General features: G+C 40.7%; 1 protein-coding gene across 1 annotated transcript in view; it reads right to left on the reverse strand.

Moving 5' to 3' along the window:
• Positions 1–1,801: 1,801 nt before the first annotated feature.
• SLC34A1 (solute carrier family 34 member 1) overlaps positions 1,802–26,452 on the reverse strand; it is a 44,992-nt gene continuing 20,341 nt past the window's right edge. Inside the window, exons 2-11 of the mRNA XM_032239073.1 lie at positions 12,454–12,582; positions 11,013–11,156; positions 10,055–10,166; positions 9,451–9,646; positions 8,769–8,864; positions 4,697–4,799; positions 4,382–4,549; positions 4,107–4,223; positions 3,253–3,377; positions 1,802–2,725 (exon numbers count right to left, since the gene is read on the reverse strand). Of these exons, the coding sequence (XP_032094964.1) occupies positions 2,171–2,725; positions 3,253–3,377; positions 4,107–4,223; positions 4,382–4,549; positions 4,697–4,799; positions 8,769–8,864; positions 9,451–9,646; positions 10,055–10,166; positions 11,013–11,156; positions 12,454–12,582 (1,745 nt within the window). The 3' untranslated portion in view covers positions 1,802–2,170. The remainder of the gene's footprint in view (positions 2,726–3,252; positions 3,378–4,106; positions 4,224–4,381; positions 4,550–4,696; positions 4,800–8,768; positions 8,865–9,450; positions 9,647–10,054; positions 10,167–11,012; positions 11,157–12,453; positions 12,583–26,452) is intronic.

Genomic DNA, 26,452 nt, shown 5'->3' on the forward strand with positions numbered 1-26,452 from the left:
TCTCCAAAAAGGAATGCTATTCTTGGGACCTCGTCATTCAAGAAGTAGAAAATTATATACTGTAATATTCTAGCTCCCTTACAGAACAGATTTATCAGTGAACTTTATTTTTGAAGGAGTGACTTAGAAACACATCTGGATGCTCAAATTATGCAACAGGGGACACAGATCTGAAAGAAACTCTGCAGATTCAAACTCGACAGAAGCAGAAACACAAGTTGTCCTGGGGTTGTGTGCTAAAGCAAAGGTAAAAATGACAGAGTGTGCATTCTTGTGACATAATCATAAAGTAAATGTGAACATGAGACATGAAGAAGATCCAGGGAAGTTTACAACGTTTCCTAGTGCTTGCAATTTTTTTTAAAGAGCAACCAAAACATCCATGGTTGCTACACTCCTAATTCAAACCATGTTCAGGGTCTGCTAGTGGGATAGATTCACTACCTCCCCCCAAAGTGTTTTCTTATGTGATCAGTTGTTCTGTTAACATAGGGCAGTGATGACGAACCTTTTTCTTACGGTGTGCCAAAATTGCACACACACGCATTATTGCAAGCACACGCATGCCCATTCAATCTCCTCCCCCCACCTGTGCATGCACGCAAGACCCCCAGGCTCTGGTGGCTTTCCTGAAGCCTAGAGAGGGCGAAAATGGCTTCCCTCGCCCCCCCCGCAGGCCCTCCGGAACCCGGAAATGGATCATTTCCGAATTTCTGGTTGGCCCATGGAGCTGTTTTTCGCCCTCTCCAGTCTTCAAGAAAGCCCCCAGAGCTTGGGGAGTGCGAAAAATGGCCCCAACGGGCCAACCAGATGTTTGGAAACAATCCATTTCTGACTTCTGGGGGAGGGGGTAGGGGAGGCCGTTTTTCGCACTTCCCAGCCTCCAGAGACTTTCCTGAAGCCTGGGAAGGGCAAAAACAGCCTCCCCTAGCCATCTGGAAGGGCAAAAAATCAGCTGGCTGGGGCACCAGCACTGATGGCTGGCATGCCACCAAATATGGCTCCATGTGCCATCTGTGGCACATGTGCCATCGATTCACCATCCCGGGCACAGGGTTTTCTATTCTTAAAAACTTATAAATCAAAGGAAATGGCTTCTGTCTTAGGATTGTTAGTTGCTGATCTGCATCATGTTATTGGTTCAACCTCAGCTGAGATTCAGCGGTAGCCAAGAGAATATTAGCATGTCATATTTTATAAGCAGTACACATCAAATTCTTCACAATGTGCATTTTCCCTGGAATAATGAAAATTATTAAAACAGTTCTCTAGTAAAAGTTACAGAAACAAATGTCTCCCCAGTTTTATTTCTAGAATTTTTCTGAAACTCAAATTGAAGTGATCTATAACTAAACAGCAAAAATATAAGTGGTATAAATGTAGCGACTGATTGCTGAGTGATTCCAAAATTATTATTATAGGGACCATTTTAAAAAGCACCATTGTACCAGTTCCTATTACTTTCTTGCTCATGAAGAATTTGACGGTTAGAATCTATTAAGACAATACTATAAAATGAAGTAGATGTTCTATGGGTTCAAACAACCTCTAGATGGTTTTTGCTTCCAATTCCCACCAGTTTCAATTAGCACATATAATGATTTTGAGATGATGTGAGTTGTCATCAAACATCTGAAGGACCTTGTTGTCAAGTTAAAAGCTAAAAAAAAATCTTCCAAGCACCATTATGAGTAATTCTGCAAATGTCTTGCACATTGAGTAAACACTACTCAGGGAGACCTACAGCTCAGCTGCAAAATAACTTCCGGATATATGGAGCTCCTGTTACACAGATGCTAAGGGCAATCAAGAGTGGGGTTGGGGTTTTTTTCTGCATTGTAAGTACTATAAACTCTCCTGCACTGCATCCAGACGCTGATTATTTTGCACTCATTCATTGATTTTCATAACAAAATGATATGCACGGTGATTACCAAATGCCAGTTATAGGCGTATTTCCCATGAAAAGCTCTGCCCAATGAGACATGAATCTATATTGGCTGGAATGCACCCGTGAAGATGGCAGTGCTCCAGTGAGGGAGGGCAGCCATCAGCACAAACTCCAATATTTGCACTGATGCAGTTTCTTGTCATGCTTTTTCTTTTATTATTGCTTGTCTGCTCAGCACCACTGTCTGTAGGCCACAACAGAGCTGTGCTCCAGCACAAATCATAGGCGGCTAGCAGGCTGCGTTGGCAGGATATTCAGCTGGGGTGAGAGTCTTGGTGGTGGAGACCATTCCTCTAAGAAGAAAACAGAAGGCTTCGGCAAGCCCCTTCTGACCTTAACCTCTGGCGACTTCTTTTTACATTCCTCTTGGCTACCTGAACAATGGGCAGCACAACACGCCGTGGCTCTGGTCATCAGCCCATCCAATGGCTGCAAAGAATGAAGCCAGCATGGCAAGAAGTCCCAACTCTGAAGCCACCTGGGCAGTCGGTCAGGGCTTCGTGACTGCATGATGTTGACAACGGCCACGCAAGCTAGAAGAATCAGGAACGGAGCTCCCACTCCTACCAGCACCTGCCATCCTGCCACCGAGAGTCCGAAAACCAACGAAGGCAACAAGAGGAAGCAGATAATCAGGTAGAAGACAGCAAACCAGCGATACTTGGCTGTCTGCTCACCTAATGCTTCGGCCATGCGGATTGGGAGGCGAGTACAAGGTAGGGGATACCACAGCAATATCCCAGAGATGTTGAAGAAGAAATGGCAGAGAGAAATCTGAGAAGGGAAGCCAGAAACATAGCAGTTCTCTCAGGCACAACATTCAGAAGAAATGCGTACTAGGCAAGGGGTTTGGTGGGAGAGCAAGGAAAGGAACCTACTGTGTTTCCCTGAAAATAAAGCAGGGTCAGATTTTTCTTTTGACCTCCGAAATAAGTGCTTGGCCTTATTTTTGGGGAGGTCTTATTATTTTTGAGGTGCAGGAGGCGATGAGGGTGGTCACCTCATGGCTGCTGCTCTGTTGCAATATTTTCTGCTTATTTTAGCGCATGTGCTTAAAAGCCTGATTGGGCTTATTATCTGGGGAGGTCTTATTTTTGAGGAAACAGGGTAGTGTCCCTTTTACTTTTGATTCATTCTAGTGCCTCTCTGCTTTACCATTGTTGTTCTTTCCTGGGTTTTTTTTTTTAGAGGGTGGGAATGGCAGTCCTTAGTGGCATGTAAAGAAATCCTTAGGCTGGGAAATCTATTGTCATAAGCCATCATCTCTAGTTCAACAGAATAGAAAGAGGGAATCTCCTCACCTGCAAGGCACTGGCCAATTTATCCCCGGGACTGGCCAGGGCTGCTAGGATAGCCGTGGTTGTAGTTCCAATGTTAGAACCAAGAGTGAGTGGATACGCACGTTCTAAGCTAATCACCCCGAGACCTGTCCCACAAAAGAGAAGAGAAGCTGGTCAGAAAGCAACAACTTCCTTCCCCACCCAATACACCATAGAGCAATGCAAAGGAAGCCCTCCTTATTCCACAAAATCAGAGCTCCTGAAGATGACTCCAGTTAAACACTGTCCCTGTTCAGTCATCTCCTTTAACCAGGTTACTGAATAAACTATCCGGCTTTGCATCCCGTACTAAGGAGAAGTCTAGACTAGATGACCTCTAATATGGACTATCCCTTCCATGTGTCTATGTATATTCTGGACGAAGCAAGATGAATTTGCACCCACGTTAAGCCATAATAAATCACCAAGCTGATTGCTTATCAAGGCTGTTGCTTAAGCACTTGATATGTCTTAACTGATCTGACTAAACATGTTATGTGAATATAGACACAGCACCTTGTAACTCAGTAATTTCTCAGATAGCTGTGCCTTCAAATCAGCACATCACTACATCCTGTTTAAGTATGACAGTAACATCTTGCTTATTTATTCCTTATATCCCAGAGTAGCTACATCCTTAAACCCCCAGACTTCCTCCTGCCATGGTGAATGGGACAGAGGCGACTAAGAAACATTGTTAGCAGAGTTAGCACTCTTGAAGAGAGCTAAAAGTCCACAGTAAATCTCATCCTGAGTTTCTTTTGTGCAACCCAGTTCCGCCATCTTGAGTTGCTACTGGGATTTGGGGGGGGAAGGGAAGTTATAGAGGGACTTACCTACGAGAGGGGTGATTGCTGAAGTGAAGACAGAGCTACTTTGCATAACAAACGTCATCCCGGCACCAACAAGCATGGCAAAGTAACCGGTGGCCCATCCAAAAGGTGATGGAAGATCTGCCCAAACCAGTACAATGTCAGAAACAGCAAGGAGAAGAGAGGATTCACAAAGGTGGGCTCTACTACAAGAACTTGGTGCCCTTCAGAGGCCCGGCATCTAAACTTTTTGACCCAAGAAATCTCCAACCTGGTGGGGAGAGAGCCTATCAGCCTACCTGTGTTAATGACCTTCTGGATAGCTCTGGCCACCTGGCCTTTGAGCACAGAGTTCAGCAGTTTGACCAACATCATAAGACAGGTGCATAGTACAGTCAGGGATCCAGCCAGCAGCATGAGTCCTACAGCCAAGTCTGGCAGAGTGGAGTCCACAAACAGATGATTGCCTGGACAAAGGAGCAATGGTCAATGCAAGAGGCCTGCTTTCCTCCCCCCCTCTTACTTTTGTGGTCTGACAGGAGGAACAGGAGGCATCTGTGGCGTCTGTAGCCATTTCTTTCAGAGCTTTGTTGCACGAAGTTGCTGGTGCTTACATTTCTGTGACATGGCACTGCTGAAGTTCCCAGCACTTTCCAGACTGTTTGACATAAGGGAGCTGAAGTTTAGGGATCTTCCTCTTGTGCCTGCTGAAGAAATCTACGAAAAAAGAGGGTCATCCTAACGTTTTGTAGGAACTTTGGGGAGATGAGTGAGGACTCATTTCCAGTCAAAAACAACCTTATTATAATGCCATACTTAGCCATTCAATCCTTCTATCTCATTCCTTTTGTTCATTCAAAAGTGATCCTTGCAGGCAAAATGTTTCTAAAATGTTAATTCTAATACCAATTAGCCTCCATAACAATCTTCATATTTCACCCATGAGCACTCATTTAGCATCAGTTCCAGGGCGATGACATCTGTTTAATTCCCTCAGGAAAAAAGACATTTCCCAATCTCTTGTTCTGCTGCCGCTTCCTTCCTTGGGATTCATTTTTTCCCAAAAGACTTTTTCAGTGACTGGACTCCTTAAGTTACGCATGTTCCGAGAAAACAACATTTTGCTGTGTATTGCGCAAGCAGTTTAAAATTAAGAATCTGTTTGGCAGCATCTGCCCTAACCCACTTTTGAGTCCCTGAAGAAATTTGCAGGCAGAAAGGCCATACATCTCTTTGGGGGATGAGGTTTAAAGGGTGCTTCCCAAAGGTACCATTCGTCCTCTCCAAATCTCTCCCAAAGCAGGGGTGAAACAGATCCTTTCCTAAAGGCCTCCAAATGCAGAAAACACCACCCACCAATCCGTATTCTCCTTCCAGTGGCTAACGGGAATATAATCAAAGCATAATTCAGTCCCAGCCACTTCTCAGCTATTGCTCCATCTGGAACCACAGAAAATGCCCCTGCCTCATTCCAGACAAATCAGAGATCAAAAATTACAAAACACTCCCACCTCCATTGTATCAGAACATGCCATATATGGTATATACATTTGGTCATTTCCCAAACGTTCTGAACATTTGTATCTAAGTAGAAAGTAACTGGCTAGAGTGCTACAATTCTTCTGTATTAAAAAATCCCACAAGACCTATGCAAGGGACATGAAGTCACATCATCTATTCTACTATCAGATGATGTCTCTGGATTTTTGAACCATGATTGTAGTCAGCTGATAAAATGGAGACAAAGTGGCAATGTTCTAAATAAAACGAACCCTTTCTGGAGGAACTAGAACCTATTGGAAGGACACTTCTCTACCACTGTTCCCTTTCAAGAAAAATCAAGGGAAAAAGAAAGAAGGAAAGGGGAAAGGAAAAAAGGAAGGAAAGAAGGAAGGAAGAAAAAGAAAGGAAGGAAGAAAGGAAGGAAGGAAGGAAGAAAGAAAGAAAGAAAGAAAGAAAGAAAGAAAGAAAGAAAGAAAGAAAGAAAGAAAGAACCAAATCACCCAAGCAGCCTGGTCCTTTGTATGTCCATTGTCCATTGTGCTGAATCAAACCAGGACCCTCCTAACATGGCTAGTGGGGGCCTCAAGCCCACACAAGCCATGTTAAGCACTCTACAATGGTACTCTGTTGGCCCTCCTGCTGCTGTCAAAAGAGGAGCACTGTCCTCAAAGTTTCTCAAAGACATACAATCTTATAGCAAAGCCTCACAGTTCACTTTGGCTCACACTGACAACCTCCTGACCACAGGGGAGCCTGGGCAGTTGGTTGACCACAATTAATGCCCCAAAGACTCTCATGATAATCAGCAAAAGCCTTTGGGAATCTGGGTACTGGGTGGCACTGGGCTCACTGGGCAGAGCAAGTGGGAAGGCAAGGCCTGGCCAAGCTGCTAGAGCTGTTTAAGGAGAGGAAGGAGGACAACCAGGCTTGATCTTCCCACAGTGAGAGTCTTTCTGCAATGACTGGTTCATTCTCAAGAAAGACCAGGTGCGAGTAAGCAAGCAAGAATGCAAGGAAAATTTCTCTGCTGGAAAGGCAGCAGGACTCTACTGGACAGGAGGAAAGGAGGGGAGGGAAGAGGGGAGGAGAGGAGAGGCAGAACATGAACAAGAATAGGGTCCCTCTGTTCAGCAAGGAGGCAGCAGAGAAAGCATAGGGGTATTTGGACAATTCTGGGGTGGGTTTCTAGGATTTTCTGATCCCAGATACATTCTTGGGAGCGGGGGACATATCAACCCAGGAATAATACAAAATATTGGTATACTGGCTAATGAAAACTACTGTCCACTATGTGGCCAAATTAAAAGGACATTAGAGTATTGTAGGCTGCCTGACCGGAAACACTGCCATTGTGTTGGAGCTTTTGCTGCCGAGCAGCTGATTGGCAGTTGCATTGGCCTCCTGGAATAGTTCCAATCAGCTGTTTTAGGCAGCAGGGATCGCTACCACCATTCACCACCGCCGCCAATCACCGCCACCATTCAGCAGTGGTGAACGGTGGCAGCAGCAAATGGCGGCAAGGATCCCCCCAACCGAGAACAGCTGATTGGAAATATTCCGGGAGGCCAATCCAACCAGTAATCAGCTGCTCGCTGCAGCACCAACCCCCCTCCCCCCCAGTTGCAATATTCGCTCCATAAGATTGGGGCAGGGGGAGTGCATCTTATAGGCCAAAAAATATGGCACACACACGCACACATACGTTTGTGTGTATGATAAATAATATGTTTAATAATATGCCATAATATTCATGATATTCATGTTTGACATTACAGATTTTTGGATCAATGTATAAAAAAAGTTTCAGCACCGCAGCCCGGTTCACCCACAAAACCGTGCTCGACTAAACCGTGCCCGACTAAACCGCATCGCTGACGTCCTCAACAGGGCGACAACAGCGCGGAGACAGAAGCACGCTGTAAACCCTAAACCTAAAATTAACCCCTAAAACTAAACCTAACCCCTAAACCTAAACATAACCCCCCTAAACCTAATCCTAAACCTAACCCTAAACCTAACCCTAAACCTAACCCTAAACCTAACCCTAAACCTAACCCTAAACCTAACCCTTAACCTAACCCTAACCCTTAACCTAACCCTAACCCTAACCCTAACCCTAACCCTAACCCTAACCCTAACCCTAACCCTAACCCTAACCCTAACCCTAACCCTTAACCTAACCCTAAACCTAACCCTAAACCTAACCCTAACCCTTACCTTAAGTTGAATCGGCTTGCTTTCAAAGCGCTATTTAAAGCGCCCTTCTTTCTCCACGCTAGCTGTTGTCGCCCTGTTGATGACGTCAGCGACGCGGTTTAATCGGGCACGGTTTAGTCGAGCGCAGTTTTGACGGGTCACGCCGCAGCCCTTTTTCCAAGGGCCTATTCCTACTCCTACACCATGGCAATTTGAGCTTGAGATCAGGGCAGGATCAGAAAGGACTGCTAGTGGGCAGGTGCTTTGGGGCCAGACACCTGAGGGAGCTGGCAAGAACCCCTCCTGTGAATGGATGGAATGTGGATGGAAACAGACCATCCCCATTCTCCAGAAAACTTCACCATTGCAAAATGAAGGATAAGGGTTTTTACAGTGTGGGTTACAACAAAGCTGAGCTAGAAATAGATTGGCTCCATATTCAGATTCAAATGATGAAATTTGTGCACAATCCTCATTCAGAAGTGCTCTTCTCCCCCCCATAATAGAAGGGCACAACTATAAATAACGATGAATGTCTTTCTTTTTTAAATCTATATCCTTTCATCAGTGTGTAACCACTCATTTAGTTACTGGATTTTTTAAAAAAAAGAATCTGAACTAGCGTAAATAGAGAAAATTAACATATTCCAAAGAGAAAATTAACATATTCAAAAGAGAAAATTAACATATACCAAAGAGAAAATTAACATACTCCAATATGGAACTCTATTAGGAGAAAAAGCACATTGAATTCATTGGTGACTGAAATGCATTTCAAAATGTTTTCCATTCATGCACATCTGCAGAGACACTTCATCAAACAAGGTATATAAACTGTGTAAATCAGAGAGAAACCTCAGTGGTGGCCTCTTTATCAGGAAGGGAGTCTGGAAGATTTTTTGCATGGTATTTGCTGTTATGTCTTACAATTCACCACCACCACCCCTTCCCCATTGTATCCTTTCTCTTCTTTAGCACAATTCTCACCTGTGGAGCTGGTGCTTCACACCACACCCGAATCAGACTTCTGTTATGCAAGCTTTCATTGCCTGTGGCAATCCCTGTGATCACTGACTTATCCAGCTGAAGGGAACAAGAAAAATCCTTAAACTGTGGCAAGAATGGAAGATACCTCTCTCATCCCCACCTCCCAAGGTTACTGTACAGGTAGTCCTCGACTTATGACCACAGTTGGGACTGTAATTTCCATTGCTAAGAAAGGTGGCCAAATGAGTCATGCCTGGTTTTATGACCTTTTTGCCACTGTCGTTAAGGGAATCCCTGCAATTGCTATGCGAATTATGCAATGTGAAGTGAAACTGGCTTCCCCATTGACTGTGCTTGTTGGAAGCCAGCTGGGAAGGTTGCAAATGGGCATCACTTGATCCCAAGATGCTGCAGCTGTTGCTGGTGGCCAAGTGCTAGTTGCCAAGTGCCTGGATTTTGATCGTGTGACCATGGGGAAGCTATGCAAGAACCGGTCCCATGTCACTTTTTTTCAGTGCTGTTGTAACTTCATTAAATTATACGTTATACGTTGAGGACCACTTGCATAGAAAACCAAGAAGGAGCTCCCAGGAGAAAGACCAAGAATTTAGATTCATTTTCCCCAAGTGGTACCCTCCGGATCTTTGGTGTCATAACCCTCCGCCTGGCATAGCACACATACCTGGACAATAAGGCCAGTGAAGGGTTCCGTGATTACTTTCAGGAGTTCTGGTGCATCCTGTCCACTGCGCAGGTTGAGGGTTGCCACGGAAACTTTGGTGATGTAGTGCAGATAGCCGCTGGCCACTTCCAGAGGCAGCAGAATCAGCACTGACAACCAGTTGAAGCAGTCATGCACCGTGGCCCCTGCAAAGGCCCTGTTAGACAACAGAGAAGCTTTTGCTGTTGTGAAATATCGGAATTGCGGCATGGGGTATATGGATGGGTCCTACCTGAGCATCCATCCAAATCATCTGCATTGCAGAAGTGTCCCTGAGCCCCACTTCTATCTATTTGTTTTGCTTACCTGAATTACCAATTACTCCTGGTTTAACACATGCCTGTTCTTCATTATTCCTGACTTAGGTTTGTAGTCCCAGCATCCCCCAACCTCAGCCGTCTACTGGCATCCTCCTATAGTTGACGAACACTTTCTCCTTCAGCCAACCTGCTCCTGTTCTTCATCCAGACATACAACTGGCCTCCTTTCCAAGGCAGAAGCTGGCTACATTCTCAGTCTCCACCTGCAGTTACTGGACTCCCGCCTCCCACCCAATAATACTTGCCTCTTAAATTCACTTCTGTCGCCAGCTTGCATGAGAGCCACAATGGTGTTGGTGACTGAGGTCCCTATATTGGAGCCCATGATGATGGGGATGGCTGAACCTACCTCCAACACTAGAGAGCAAAGGGCAAAGAGCAGCTAGTGAAAACTCTGGCTGGAAGAGGCCACCATAGCATCATAAACAGAATGAGACTGCGGGGCCCACTTTTCCTCCTGGCCAGACTCTTTTTCTCCAGTTCTATGTATATCTCCATCAGACATGCTAATGTATTAATTCCCCACAATTGCAATTACATTATTATCAGGCCCAGCATGTCATTATCAATATAAATATTACCAGAAGAGGAAAACCTGGGACTTCTTATGACTAGGTACAACCAGTGGTGGGATTCAGCCAGTTCACACCTATTCGGGAGAACCGGTTGTTAACTTTCTAAACTAGTTCAGAGAACCGGTTGTTGGAAGAAATCTCCACTTTACATCGCTAATCCTGTAAGGAAGGCAGGAAGGAAACATTCTGGTGTTATTTCTAGCCTAATCTTTATTGCCCTGCTTACAGAAACTGCCTCTCCGGTTAACCCTTATTACATTGTAACAGCTAAGGCAAAGCGCCCATCGACCTGAGTGACATTGAGTTGGCCACGCCCACATGGTCACATGACCACAGAGCCACGCCTACCCAGGTGATCATTAGGGCAGAGAACTGGTTGTTAAATTATTTGTATCCCACAAATCGATACAACTCTAGGACTGTCTGATTGAAAGTACTAGGAGTTGTAGTTTAATGACATCTGGAGGCCAAATGTTCCTATTCCTGATACAAAAGAATAACTACTAAATGCTATATAACGATGCCACTATCAACTAGGAAATAGGAAAGGGTAAGGGGTCAGAAGAGCCACTTCTTTAGTATATTCATGTAGCCAGATTCTGATTTTAGGTCCATCAGCATTACTCACACCCTGAAGAAACCATGCTCACGATGATGGATGTGGAGGTGCTGGAACTCTGCACAAGGACAGTAACAAGGACTCCTACCACAAGCCCTGCCACTGGGTTGGAGAGGATAGCATTGTCCTTGAAAATATCTCCAGCTACTTTACCTGGGGGTGGAAAAGCAGAGGGTAGCAAAACAGATCTGAACATATGGCATCAAGTCTAGTCCAGCTTACTCGTAAAGCAAGTTTTAGTTAGAGTCTGTTTTATTACTGGCTGAACATATAGCTTGTGCATTATTACCCCAGTTAAAAGATTCCAGTTTAGAATGAGCTCTTTCTGGAAATGGGATGGGGAAATCTACAGAAAGTCTATGAATACAACCATTTAAAAGCTCTTTCTATTTGCTAAAATGAAGAAAACATGAAGTCGGTTTCTCTGTATAAGGATTGTGAGCAGTACTGATACCAGAAGCAATTTCTCATTTGTGCTAGTTCTGTGGTGCTTAATTGAAATTCTAGTTTACAAAAAGAGATCCTGAAAATTTGACGAGATGAGAAAGAGCAGGCATATTAGTAAAACATGGTAGAATTATTGCAATGTCCGGTAGCTGATATGTGATAGAGCTGAACAAATGAGGATGTCCTCAAAGCATTTGCTAATCAGAAGTGACATTTTCCTTCTGGGAACAAAATTTACCCTTTCGAAAAAGAATTATGGACTTCTCATTAGGTACAGAAAAATATCTGGAGGAAAGGAAAGAAGTCACATGAATCTCTGGTAAAATTATTGAAATTCAACTTTACACATACCAGCTTTCAGCCCTAATAAACTGACTTACCCCACTGATGTGGAAATAATTAACCAAGGTGTCTTCTGCACCTTGATCTCCGTTCTTGTCCAAAAGACTAATTTTGCATGATAACATGCTTCCTACTCACACTCTCAGGGCTTTTCAACTGTTCCTTCTACTCTCGGTTGAGCTCTCTTCATCTTGAGTCATCTTGACTCAGACCTGGGCAACAACAGCATTTCCCTGACTGACCAGCCTTGTTTCCACAATGGAGGGCAATATGCTCAGGTTTCGAACTTTAGATGGACTTAAAGAGCAAAGGTTTTCCTATCACCTTATTATTTCCTAAAAAAGTCTTGTCTATCTGCTTTTACCCAAGATTATTTCCTTGCAACAGTTATACTCCTCCTAATTTCCATGTTTCTCACTCCAGGCATTTCTTCCACTGTGACAAAGCTGTCCAGTGATGTTCCAATGTTGCCCTTAGCTTCTTTCTTCAGATCCCAACTCCAGCAGCTCCCATGCCAGCAGCAGAGACAGGCAAGAGATGGAAGCCACACAGAAGGACATGTAGCACTTTCGTTCTGAGGGATCACTAGGGAGGAAGGGATGGAGGGTGGGTGGGTGGAGAGGAAGAGAAGAAAGGCAGACAAGTATCAGGGTGACCTCACCTCCTGCCAGCTGGAAAGCGGAGCTCAGCACATCAAGGGAGCACACAAACAGGTATAAAAAGGCAAACATCAAGGGGACCTTGAGAAAGGAAATAAGGATGGATCTGGTTCTTGCACATTTGCCCAGGGCTGCAAAGGAAGAACAGGGATTCAATACAGTCATGCAGTAGATTCAGTTCAATTTTTATCACCCACAGACCAGAGGCGGGTTCCTACTGGTTCGGACCGATTCTACCAAGTAGGTAGTAACTCGGTCGCCCACATACCCGAACCGGTTCTATTGTTGGTGGCGCCATCTTGTGTTTTGGTTCTGCGCATGCGCAGAACAATCTCTATTGCTGAAATGTAATGCCCCCCCCTTTCTAGCATTCTGCGCATGTGCAGACCTTTTTAGGTGTAAATATGAGCGAAGCAATTTTTTTTGCTCGCAGAACTGGCAATAATGCCGGTAGCAACCCACTACTCCCACAAACTATCCAACTGTAACCTCCTGGTGCTCTGTTTCGTTTTTTTCACACCACTAAGATTTCCATGTAGTTGCTTCACATTGGGAAAGCTTATGTAGGAGTGCCAGATGGGGCTAGGCCTTTTAAATCAGTTGCATTTAAGTTTCATCATAACAAATAAATAACAACAACAAAGAGAAATACCAGTGATTGTGCCTCAAAAACAGAAACAAAACCTACGTACATTACAGGGATTAAAGTTAAAAGAAGAAAAAGAAACTAAGGGGAAAAAGATCTGTGTAGCCTCAGTATAAAGTCAGTTACATTTTGTAATTAAATCTAGGCCACCTAGAAACATATTGCTCCATCGTCACATTTTTAGAACATGCTGACATTTCAAAAATTGACAACGAACATGTATCTTGAATCCATTCCTGAACTTCACAAGAATAGATTTCTCTACAGTTACATAAGCTTAATGTCTTTCTTTTTTTTAAATTTTTATTTTATTTTAATTGAACAAAAAGACAAAAAAAGAATCATCCTTCATTACATCTTGTAGAAAGCGTGTCGATTGGTTACAGATAACTTTCGTGCATTTCTTCCACAGTCATTACTTATAGTTCATATTAGATTATACACTTTAAGTCAAAAATCTTCGTATATCTTACTATCAATGTACCACAATTCTCATTAGACTACAATTATTGGAACATGCTTTTACCACAAATCATTCATACTTAAAGACACAACCACATAATGGCATTCATTAGCTATTTCAAAAAAATCCTCCAATAACATTATACCTTTGTAGCATCTTTTAAGTAAAAGTCAATTAATAAAGTTTCTAAACCTTCCCCCCCCCTTTTTTCCCAACTCACTGATTAAAATTTATATCCAAGTTACTTTTGTCAATATCATAACATGTACATATTGTTAAACAATGACCATTAACATTTCCTTGTTATTATTATAATTGGCTAAAATCATTTACTGTTTATGTCCCATCTTCTCTCATCAGACCCCCACAAAGAAAAACCTTACACCTTTATAATAAGATCTAAATAAAAATTTGTTAATAAAATTTTATAGGTCTTTCTCCCAAGTCACAATTTGCAATTTATATCCAAATTTCTTTTGCTAGATTACCATACATGTATATATCATTAAGCTGTATCCATTATCGTTTCATTGTTATTATAGTTAATTAATTGTTAGCAAATAAACATTTGATAACAATCTAAAACAATCCAAGAGTTACAAAATTCCTACTTATTAATCACCAAAATCAACTGATTTTTTATTATCAACTTTCATTGTCAACCTATATCTTTCCAGTAACAAAACAGTCTTATCTCTCTTGCCAATTGTGGTGTAAGTCTTATTTTTATCTCCTTTATAAGGTTTTTAAAGATTTCTCTCCGCACTTTGAACTCACTGTTTAGGATTTATATCCAAGTTACTTTTGCCAATACCATAGCATGTATATATTGTTAAACAATGTCCATTGACATTTCCTTGTTGTTATTATAATTGGCTAAAAATCATTTGCTATTTATGTCCCATCTCCTCTCATCAGACCCCCCCAAAGAAAAACCTTACACCTTTATAACAAGATCTAAATGAAAATTTGTTAATAAAATTTATATGCCTTTTTCCCAAGTCACAATTTACAATTTATATCCAAATTTATTTTACTAAATTGTCAATACATGTATATATCATTACGCTGTATCCATTATCATTTCATTATTATTATTATTGTTGTTGTTGTACAATTGTATCACAGCGGCCAGTTGTTTCGCCGGATTTGGCATTGGTTACTAGTCGGGCCCCACCCAGGGGCCTAGGACGTCGTAACGTATTTTCGTAATATGCGTGCAGATCCAAGCAGTGCGGCTTTTTGCATTTGACTGATGGTGATTTTGTCAATTTTTAACTGTTTTAAATGTAATTCCAGTGCTTTTGGAATAGCACCCAGTGTGCCAATTACCACTGGAATTACCACTGCTGGTTTGTGCCATAGTCGTTGAATTTCGATTTTTAAGTCCTGGTATCTTGCGATTTTTTCATGTTCCTTCTCGGCGACCCTGCTATCACCTGGTATTGCGATGTCTATGATTGTGACCTTATTTTTCTCAACCAGTGTGATGTCTGGTGTATTATGCGCCAGTATTTTGTCGGTTTGTATACGGAAATCCCACAAGATCTTGACCATCTGATTTTCGGTGACTTTTTCAGGCTGATGTTCCCACCAGTTTGTTGCTGTTCTAATATTATAATTTTTGCACAAATTCCAATGGATCATTTGTGCTACTGAATTGTGCCGCAATTTATAATCAGTCTGCGCGATTTTTTTACAGCAGCTGAATATGTGATCAACAGTTTCATCAGCTTCTTTGCAAAGTCTGCATTTGGCATCATCAGAGGATTTTTCGATTTTGGCCTTAATGGCATTTGTGTGGATAGCTTGTTCTTGCGCAGCCAGGATTAGTGACTCTGTTTCTTTCTTTAATGTACCTGTTTTTAACCATAACCAAGTTTGTTCACTGTCCACTTTATCTTTTATTTTTTCCAGAAATTGACCATGCAGTGCTTTGTTCTGCCAACTCTCCATTCTTGATTTTATCACATCTTTTCTGTATTCTTGTTTTGTCTGTTGGGCCTTCAGTAGATTTTTGTTCTTTACTTCGATTAATAGATGTTCTTGAGTGTCTTTTAAATAATCAGCCAGTGCATGTTTTTCTTCTTCAACTGTTTGCTTCACTTGTAATAATCCTCTGCCACCTGATTTTCGGGGCAGATATAGTCTATCAGTATCACCACGTGGATGTAAACTGTAGTGCATTGTCATTAGTTTCCTGGTTTTTCGGTCCAAAAGGTCCAAATCAGCTTGTGTCCAGTTAACTATGCCAGCTGTGTATCTTATAACTGGTATTGCCCAGGTATTTATGGCGTTGATTATATTTCCACCATTCAATTTAGATTTCAAAATTTTCCTAACTCTGTTGGTGTACTCTCGCCTGACAATAGTTTTTACTTCTCCATGCTTGATGTTATCCAACTGCAGAATGCCTAAGTATTTGTAGGCTTCATTTTCTTTGCATTTAATTAGTTGGCCATTGGGCATTTCAATTCCCTCACATGCAGTGATTTTGCCCCTTTTTATGGATACAGTGGCGCATTTTTCCATGCCAAACTGCATTGAAATATCGGTGCTGAATACTCGGACTGTATTTGTCAATGATTGGATTTCTATTTCTGACTTTCCATAGAGTTTCAAATCATCCATATATAGTAAATGCGAAATTTTTTCAGCTTTTTTGGCTGTTTGGTAGCCTAATTTCATTTTTTTTAAGATTACTGAAAGTGGGATCATTGCGATGATGAAGAGAAGAGGTGAAAGTGAATCACCCTGGAAAATTCCTCGCTTGATATTAACCATTCCGTAGATCTCATTCCCTACTGCCAACTCAGTTCTCCATTGTTTCATCGCCTTTTCAGTAAAGGATGTAATATTTTTGCTAATGCCAGTTGTTTCTAAGCATTTTATGATCCAACTATGTGGCAGTGAGTCAAATGCCTTTTTGTAATCAATCCAGACCATATTCAAGTTCGTTTTTCTGTTCTTGCAATTTTCTAATATCATTTTATCAATTAGAAGCTGATCTTTTGTGCCCCTGCTCCTTCTTTTGTTGCCTTTTTGCTCTACTGGCAAGATGTTGTTTGTTTCCAAATAATCCATCATGTTATCTGCAATAATGCCTGTGAGTAATTTGAAGGTTGTTGGCAAGCATGTTATTGGTCTGTAGTTTTCAGGTGTTGTTCCTTTAGTTGCATCTTTCTGAATCAAGTATGTTTTTCCAGTTGTCAACCATTCATCAATTTGGCCCTTTTGTAAAATTTCATTCAGTTGCCTGGCCAATATTGCATGTAAACTGGTCAGATATTTGAGCCAGAAACCATGTAATTGGTCCTTTCCAGGTGATGTCCAATTCTTTACCTTTTTAACTCGATTTTTGACCATCTCAGTTGTTATTTCTAATACTTGCATTTGTTTGTTGCCAATGCTTTTCTCAAAGTCATGTATCCACTTTGCTTCCTTGTTGTAGTCCTTTGCATTTTCCCACAATTCTTTCCAGAATTCAACTGTGGCCTGTTTTTCTGGTTTTTCACTTTTGGTGTCACCATTCACATTAAGACTTTGATAAAAACGCCGTTGGTCTGATCGAAATTGCTGATTTTGTTTATATTGGATGATTCGTGCCTCATATCTTTCAATTTTTCTAGCTGTTGCTGTTATCTGCTGTTTTACAATCTCTACAGCTTCATTGATGTTTCTTGTATCCAATCTATATCTCCTGATTAGCCGATCTATGATTTTGTTGTTTTTAAGCCGTTGCTCATGCATGTTCTTTAAGTTACTAGCATCTGCCCTTAATTTTTTGATTTTTTGTTCTAAACGGATTTTCCACTTTGGCTTTGATGCTTTTTCTGTTGTGTGACTAGGTACTTTAATTTTAATGCCTAGTTCATTAGTGACTATTACAGCTGCGCTGTACATTAACTGGTTTGTTTCCAAGATGGATCCCGGTTCAATTGTTGAAAACACTGCATTAACCATTTTCATGATAGGGGCCAAAATTTTCTTAGGCACAGTTTTTAGTGATGGTAAACGTTGCCTTTCCTCATTAAGCAGAAAATGCTCCATGATCTTATCCTTCAATTCTTTTTGTTTTTGAGTTAGTTCATCAGTTGGTTCAGTGATAACTGGTTCTAGTGGTGGTGGTGTTATTTCCTCCCCGAGAGCTTCTTCTGGGAGTTCTACTATAATGTCTTTAGTTGTGTCTTGAATATCAGTTATTTCCGCTTGTGATATTGTTTTTTGGGTTTTGCAATTTGCCTGAATTTCCTCATGTTCAACTTCACTAAACACTTTATTCCGTATAATAAATCGCCTTTGATCTGCTAGTCGTTGTTCACTAACATTTGAATCTGGATATTGTTGTTTCCATAATTCATACATTCGCTTTAAATAGCCTCTTTTTTCTGGCTCTGAGTTGTAGTAACAGGCCATTATGGCACGGTTTTCATCTGCACTATATTTTTGTCGTTTTGTTGGCTGGTCCACTTGTAGCCCACTTGTCGACGGATGTCCAGGGACCCCAACATCCGCCGCGGCCCTTGTTAACCCGCGCGACGACCGATGCGGTATGGAATTCTTATTTGTTTTTTTCACCATATTGTATGGGTTGGCGGGGTTTTTTTTACGGGACCAGATGCCAACCTGATCCCAACCTTCCTCCTTTCTCATCCGGGCTTGGGACCGGCAACGGCGGAGTTTTATTATTATTATTATTATTATTATTATTATTATTATTATTATTATTATTATTATTATGGTTAATTAATTGTTAGTGAGTAAACATTTGATAACAATCTAAAACAATCTAAGAGTTACAAAATTCCTACTTATTAATCACCAAAATCAACTAATTTTTTATTATCAACTTTCATTGTCAACCTGTATCTTTCCAATAACAAAACAGTTTTATCTCTCTTGCCAATTGTGGTGTCAGTCTTCTTTTTATCTCCTTTATAAGGTTTTTATAGACTTCTCTCCGCACTTTGTTGCTTGAAGGGTCTCTCAGATAATCTCGTTGCCCACCAGTTGCTACTAAAATTGTCTTTGGTTGCCAATCTTGCTTCTGAAAAAAATTCTCTTCTTATGTCTATCATCATTAGTATTTTTTCTTCTTCTGTGTCCTGGAATCTGGGGCAGAGCTCCAATTCATCGAATTCCCTTTTCCATATTCCCTTTTCCACTTTCACCCACATTTGCTCCATTAATAAATTCATCTATTGTCTTATCTTTATCTTCTATATCTTCATTCTCCCCTTTAATTTTTGGGGCTCCAACCCCATCATCTTTTGCTGTGAAGAAGACTACTCTTTCCAACTTCTTCTCAATTCTCCCATATCGTTCCAATAGATTTTGAATTCCAGCCAAGATATTTTGGAATTTTAAGGTTTCCTCATCTAAGTATTGATCCATATTTCCAAAACAGAAGAAAGAAAGAAAAAGGAAAAAAAACTAATAGCGACTGCCACTCTAGCCTTCCAGGCCTCTTTTATTTTTTATTTTAGATTGACTTGAACACAAGTTCTTTTATGTTCTTCAAAGGAGAAGGGTTCTGTTTCCCCCACTTTCTTTCTTTCCCCTGCCAAAATAATTCTCAGAGGCACCTGTGAAAACAATTTGTGCCCTTGGTTCTTTATCAGTTTCTGTAAACAAGTTGCAAACCCTTCAGCTACAAAGTTAGTGAAATCAAATAATGAAAGAAAAGAGATCCATTGTTTCAAAAAACCCAGCCTCTGACCTCTGAGTGGCAGTGTTAATTTTCATCTTCTAATATTTATCTCTGGCTTATAGGGAACAAATTCTTTAGATTTCTTTTAGTGTGATTTAATAACAAGTAGTAGGAAGAATTGTTAAAATAAAAAAGAAGATTTTAATCCAGAAATCAAAAAATAAAGCAACAAAAAGCAGAAAAAAAATCAATCCGTTCACTTTAAGAGGAGAGATGAAAAATGTTGCGAGCACTTCAATTCACAAAAAATAGTTACAAAGATTTTATAACTTTCCACAGTGATCCAATTAGGATTATTTTCACCGCTCAGTTCTTTTGCTTAAGGATCTAATTTGGCTTTAAAGAAACATTTCTTTGGGCAATCTTTAGCAAAATAGAAAAATATCTCAACAGATGGACTCACTTTCTCTTTTCACTTCCTTCCTTCTGGAGCATCCCGATTTCATCAGCCTGGGGGCTGCCTGTTTACAGCCGGCTTGAAGCACTTCCCTTGGGTCTATCAGAGATTTTGTGATGTCTCTGAGACCAGCAAGGCTTTGTTTTCCTGATCACCATCTCTATGGGACGGTTTAGATCTCAATGGATTGTCCAGCGGCAAAAGTGTCAAGTAGTATCGGGAGTATCAAGACCGCACGTTGTGATATCACGACATGGCTCCTCCTTCTCCCGCTTAATATCTTTCTTGAGTCACAGCATTAACAACACACAGATAACTCCACATTTAATTTCTTCCAGAGTTCTTTGTGACCCACGCTCAATGGTAGAGGATATGGCAACCTAGTTGTGGTGCACACATTAAACCATGACTTTAAAGCAGCTGCTAATTAGCTACCAAGCCAGCCTAAAGATTTTGCTTTCAATGATAAGACCCTGGCAATTTTGGATCAGGATATGGAACAAATTGCCTTTGCTGTTACACAGCTGGTGAATCATTACATTTTCCAACCTTCCCCGGGGAAATGTAGGATGAATGGTTTGATATTGTTTTTTTGCCCTGTCTTCCATCTATCTTTTTACTGAACATGGATTGTTTAAACATTGTTTTAATGGTTACAGGTTTAGTTTGTATTACTTTCACTGTTTATAGTGCTTTGAAGTGTGATTGCTTGGAAAGACTAGGTGATTATCTCAGTGGTGGGATTCAAAATTTTTACTACCAGTTCTGTGACCGTGGCTTGATGGGGATGGCAGGGGAAGGATATTGTAAAATCTCCATTCCCACCCCACTCCAGGGGAAGGATACTGCAAAATCCCCATTCCCTCCCAATCAGCTGGGACTCATGAGGCAGAGAATAGATGGGAGCAGGGCCAGTCAGAAGTGGTATTTACCAGTTCTCTGAACTACTCAAAATTTCCGCTACCAGGAGAGGCAGAGCTGACGTCGTGATGACATGACATGCGATCTTGGAGCTCCAAGATCACCATCGATATCTCTACCGCTGGATGGTCCTTTTGCACATAAACCATCCCGTAGAGATGGTGATAGAGAAGGGCACATCCTGCTGATTTCAGGGACATCACAAAGTCCCTGATTGATCAAGGAGAAGCTCTTTTTTCTGGCAACAGAGAAGCAGCCATTGAAGCTGCTGAAGTTGGGACAGCTCCAGAACAGAAGGAATGCGGGAGTGAAAGTGTGTTGAATTGATGAGATAAATTTTATTATTATTAGAGAAGAGATCACCCCAAAAAACTACAAGTTAAATTAAAATTGAAGTCAGAAGAGAGTAAGCAGCGAAATTAAGCCAGAATCAAACTTCATGTGTTATCTTTTTTATTTTTTTATTTTTATGGATGGAATTTTTACAAGTGTTTCCTACTTTTTAAATTGGATTGGTTAATTTTTCTTTTTCTATTTTTCATTCTTTTTTCATACTTATGGATTAAGAATTTCTTTTTTTATAACACTTGATCAGATTGTTTTTTTAAGAACTTTTCTCCTTAAGTTTGGAATACAAAGAGGGATGTAAAAGCAGGAGGAAAAAGAAGCAACACTGCCACTTAGATGCTGGAGGTTTGGAAACATTGTTCTTCTCTTTTCTCTTTGAACATTCTCAAGGCTTTTGAGTTTGTTTATTGAAAGTGATAGTGGGAAGAGCACGGGTTGTTTATACAGGTGCTCTTTTGGAGTACTATCAGTAGCTGGACTGGAGTGAAGAGAAAGTCTTGACTTGAAAGATTATAATGAACTTGCTAGAGATTTAACAAAAACAGCCTTGGATGTTATAGTGGCAGTGTTTATAAGTTGGAAGAATAGTGCAACAAAGAAGCATTAATATTGCAAATGATTATTCTAGAAATTCAAAAAATAATGGTAACAACAGAGAACATTGAGAAGAGAATGGAGAATATAGAACACAGGAAAAATAGATGGAAAAATTGAGGATACTTATCAAACAATGGTGGAATTTGAGGACAGAGTTCTAAAAACTAAAGAAAAAGATGAACAAAGAGAAGAAAATTGTTGATATTGACAGTAAACGGAGCATGGTTGGAAATGGCAAGAGTGGAATATGGAAAGGGGAGATCGATGGATTGGAACTCTATCTCATACCTCAAAATATAGAAGAAGAAAAGGGAGAAAACTTGACAGAAGTAATGAGAGAAATTTTGGCAGAAGCATTGGTGATAACTAAAGGCAAGCTGATGGAAGAAACAGATGGAGGGTTTCGAGTCTTTACAAGATATGCAATGAGCAACAGGTTGCTAAGAGAAGTCCATATAAGACTTACCAAGAAAACAACCAGAACACTAATACTACAAATAGCAAGAGATATAAGATTGCACTACTATTGAAAGGACACAGGATGATGTAATGAATATACTAAATTGATAATATGAAATGTTATACAAATTGTAAGTGAGGACTATGCAGAGGATGTTTAAAAGCCTTGTTATTAAATAGAAACAATTTTTATATGGAATATGGTATAAAGATGTAATATTATTGAATGATTTTAGGAGGAAGTAATGAAATGCCATAATATAGATTTTCTTTAAATTTAGAATATTTTATTTAAAAGGATGTAATAATAGTTAGAGTCAAATGAATGTTTAATAATCATAATAATTGTTTACATATATATTGGATTGATGATATGAGAATTTGTGTAAACTGTAAGCGGGGACTATTGTGAGGAAGCACAAAGCTTTGTAACCAATCAACATACTATATGTAACTGGAGGATGATTTTTATGTATTGTGTGTGTCTATGTCTGTTTGTTTTATTTTTGTTTAAATTTATATATATATTTAAGATAATCCAGAGGTGGTATTCAGCAGATTCTGACCAGTTATGTATGTATGTATGTATGTATGTATGTATGTGCGTGTGTGTGTGTGTGTTTGTGTATGTGTATGTGTATGTGTATATATATATATATATACACACATATATCCAGGACTGGTCAGAATCTGCTGAATACCACCTCTGGATTATCTTAAATTCAGTAATTTACAAAAGGATTAGGAAACATATGCTCTTGAGAAGTATAATTCTTCTCTCACAACCCACCATGCTGGTTGTGCTTCTGAGAGTTGAATCTGGAAAGCCCCTGATTTCCACATCCTCAAATTCCAAACCCTGAGAGGAAATGTGAAATTGTTTTGGAGACTTTGCTTTCAGTCTCCAAATGGCCCCTGATTCTGCTTGCACTCAGGGTAAAAAGAAACTTTTTGTCAGCAAGGGGGACGTAAAAAAGAGGTATCTATACATACATACATACATACATACATACATACATACATATATACATACATCCGCCAGGCATTCCAATCCCTAAACAAACGCAACTATTGCAACTCCTGCTTGAGTTGCTTAGTAACAGTAAAGAACGTGCCAGTCATTTTTCTATAAATGGCAAATGCTTCGCAACGTAGAAGAAGCCTGAAATGGGAACAGCACTCCCACAGTCAGAGGAGAGGATTGAGAAGGAAGCTGTAGAACTACACCTAAACACTGACACCACTGGAGACCAAATTTCACACACCACTGTTTTTGAAAGAAGTTGGAAGGACCCTGCCAGAGTGTTCTCTTTGTATACTGTGAGTTATCAGTTGAAAACATATAGCATATACTGTGATGGTGGTGGTTATACAACCGTAATGATTTAGTTTTGACAAGTCGCAAGTTTTTTTATTGCACAAAAATTACTCAAGTTCTCTGACCATTGCTCTTGCAGTGCTATAGTATTTCAGATTCGGAGTTTGTCTGTGAGTAATAGGATGTATGGGTAGGTCAATATTCAGGATGGGAGAGGAAGACTATCTAGCTGTTCAAGGATTGTAGGATTTGAATTCCAGCAATTCATATTGCTGGCCACATTGTCTATGACCGCTGGGAGGTGGGATCCATTAACATCTCTGTTAGATAAGAGTTCTCCATCCTGGTCTACAGCAATGGTGAAAAGTCTAAAAGACACACTCCACTGCGGTTGCTGTTACTGAAGCTGCATCCCATGTTGCAGGGCCCAGTTGACAGAGGAGAGCCTATCCAGATGGTTGCCTTAAAATAAATAGTTATTATCCAAATGTTGAGTGATTGCTCACACTGGATTCAGTATGCAGAGCAGAACAGAAAACCACAAATCTTTTAAGTGGCCACAAAACAACTGACACAGGTTAGCTGGAAGGAAATCCCCAGCTTGGACTCAGACCTAATTTTTCTGAGCTCCATGTGAATGGATCTGCTGTTGGGAAGAGTCAACCTTCGACGTATTGTTGTTCTTGCACAAGTTCACTCAGCTTCCCTTAACAGGATCTCATTTGAGATTAGTTTTGCATCCACGGTGTGTTCATATTTGTATTTGTTCCTGTTTTTAAAGATTGGGTGCTACCCTTGGGGGGGAAACTCCCCCAAAGTGATATGTTGAAAATTATCATAAAAACAATGGGAAAGAAGAGGGACACCGGGGAGGAATTCTTCAAACAATGCTGGGTCTCTTGATCCAGTAATTAGTAGCTCTTGAGGGCAGGGCTCATCCAGTTGAATATATTTTCCTTCTGTCTATGAAATGGCTCAAATTAAACCAACATAAATTTTCTCAGTCATTAATAAGGTTGCTGAGTGGTGTTGCCCAATTTACTGTAGGTAAGTTAAGATAGATAAATTGGCAGATCCCTTCTCAGCAGGGAAATATTCACCATTTTGTTCTCCCTAAGACAGGTTGGGGCAGGAGGAGGTATGACTTTTAAGAGATGACTAGTATTTTATTCATCTCTCAATTGGGTAGGTAGGGACTTTCTGCTTCTGCTTTCCCTAGAAACCTCTGGTCATCCCATGGGTTTCCTACAGGTGAAACTGTTTGGTAAATCCTGCTTCACCAGGTACCCTCTGCTACCCATGAATCAGACATTGTAGGTGACCTATGCAGGGGGTAGAAAGATACGATTGCCGCTGAGCAATCTGTCTGTCAGTCAAAGCTTTCTTTTTATACCTCATGACCCATGTAGAAAGAAGTCACCATGGTCAGGCTAATCACTCAGTGGGGCACTCCAAGCTATCTGCACCACCCATAACACTCAACATGCAGTGCAACTAGGCATATCCTAGGCAAAGCCCAATCATCACCAAATAGCAAGATTGTGCTGGAAGAAGATGCAAACCACCACCTTCATACTAGATCAGTAAACTCCAATATTAGGTGGCCTTGACTACAGAAGATGAGAAGAAACCAGCAGCCTGTTGGGGGTGTGATCTTATATGACTATGAGAGGAGCACCCTTGAGCTCCTCTAGGGGATGTGTGGCTGTGTCCATAACATCCCAAGCAGAGCCGTTGAGTCTAAAGCTGATCTAGAAGGCTAGACCAGTCTCCAAATAAACTGGGTGTGAATTGCCAGCACCTTGACGTGGGCTCAAAATAGCTACCACATGCAACATAGAGTATTTTTCATTCTTAGTTTGTGGGACTCCGGGGTCAGTTTGATGCTTAAGATTGATTCATTGTGTGGTCTTTCGCTTCCTCTCCATTAAAGATCTCCTTAGGTTTGGGAACCAATTGTTCCCTTTTAGAGATGTCCAATTTTCCTATACTTGAGAAAGGAAAAGAAGCCTCACTTTTGCTCATTCTGGTTTTCTGTGAGAGATGGCAGAGTGACATGACAAGAGGAAGTATGTTGGACATGATATGTTCTGAGGAGGACAGTCTGTTATCCATAGTCATCAAAAGTACTTAATTCAGAGTGTGTGTGTGTGTGTGTGTGTGTGTGTGTATTCTTTTTTTTCTAATATTTTTTCACTCCATATTGTCTAGGATTTTACTTATTTATTTATATTTATTAAACGTATATGTTGCTCATCTCACAATCCAGAGCCACTCTGGGAGGAATATAAATTTAATATAGGTAGGATTACTAGAAATCACTGTGCAATCTATTTGCAAGGAATCAGATAGCTATGTTTGATTCTTATATGCAACCTGGATCAATTTAGCTACTTGCTTTGGACTCTTAAGTATTTTGCAGAGTTAGATCATCTCCTCGTAGGCTAGCTTCTTGAAGTCTCCTACAGTTTATTGGACTTTTTTTTCCCCACAGCTGTGAAAAAGCTCATCCCAGTGATGAACTCAACTCAGGGTACAATAGTGTCCAACTCCTAATGCTTATTAAGCAGCAAATGGCATTTTTTCTATCGCCCAGTCTTGAGATTCCTGCTTGCCTCTTCTGTTCAGACATCGATGCCTTCTGTTGTTAGGAAGATGCATTTCACTCCCTTGCAATATGAGGGCCATCTGACACAAATAGAATCATAGAGTACATGATGGAATAATAGTGTTGAAAAGCTCCATTTAGCTCAAAGGCTTCTCAGTGCAGGAATCCAAATGAAAGAATTCCAGATAGTCAAGTTTCTGCTAGAGAAGACATCCAATGAAGGAGAAACCATCACCCCACTGGACCATTGGTTCCACTATCAAACTGTTCTTATTGGTGGGAATTTTTTTTCTCATTTTCCATCAAAATCTTGCCTTCATGTTGTTTAAAACCATTATTTGCCATAATATGGAATGAAAAATATAACAGGCCTTGAGCATCTATGTGGGACATTCCCTCAGGTATGTTCCTTCAGGTAAATTCACAAGCTTTGAATTTAGAAGTTCATCTCAGCTGCAATTCTAGATAGGGCTGGGCTGAAAAATATCCTGCTCAGAACTCAAACCATCAACAGTTACCTGGTGGACCAATAGT

This window comes from Thamnophis elegans, chromosome 2 (genome assembly GCF_009769535.1).
Source record: "Thamnophis elegans isolate rThaEle1 chromosome 2, rThaEle1.pri, whole genome shotgun sequence".
Classification (NCBI taxonomy): domain Eukaryota; kingdom Metazoa; phylum Chordata; class Lepidosauria; order Squamata; family Colubridae; genus Thamnophis; species Thamnophis elegans.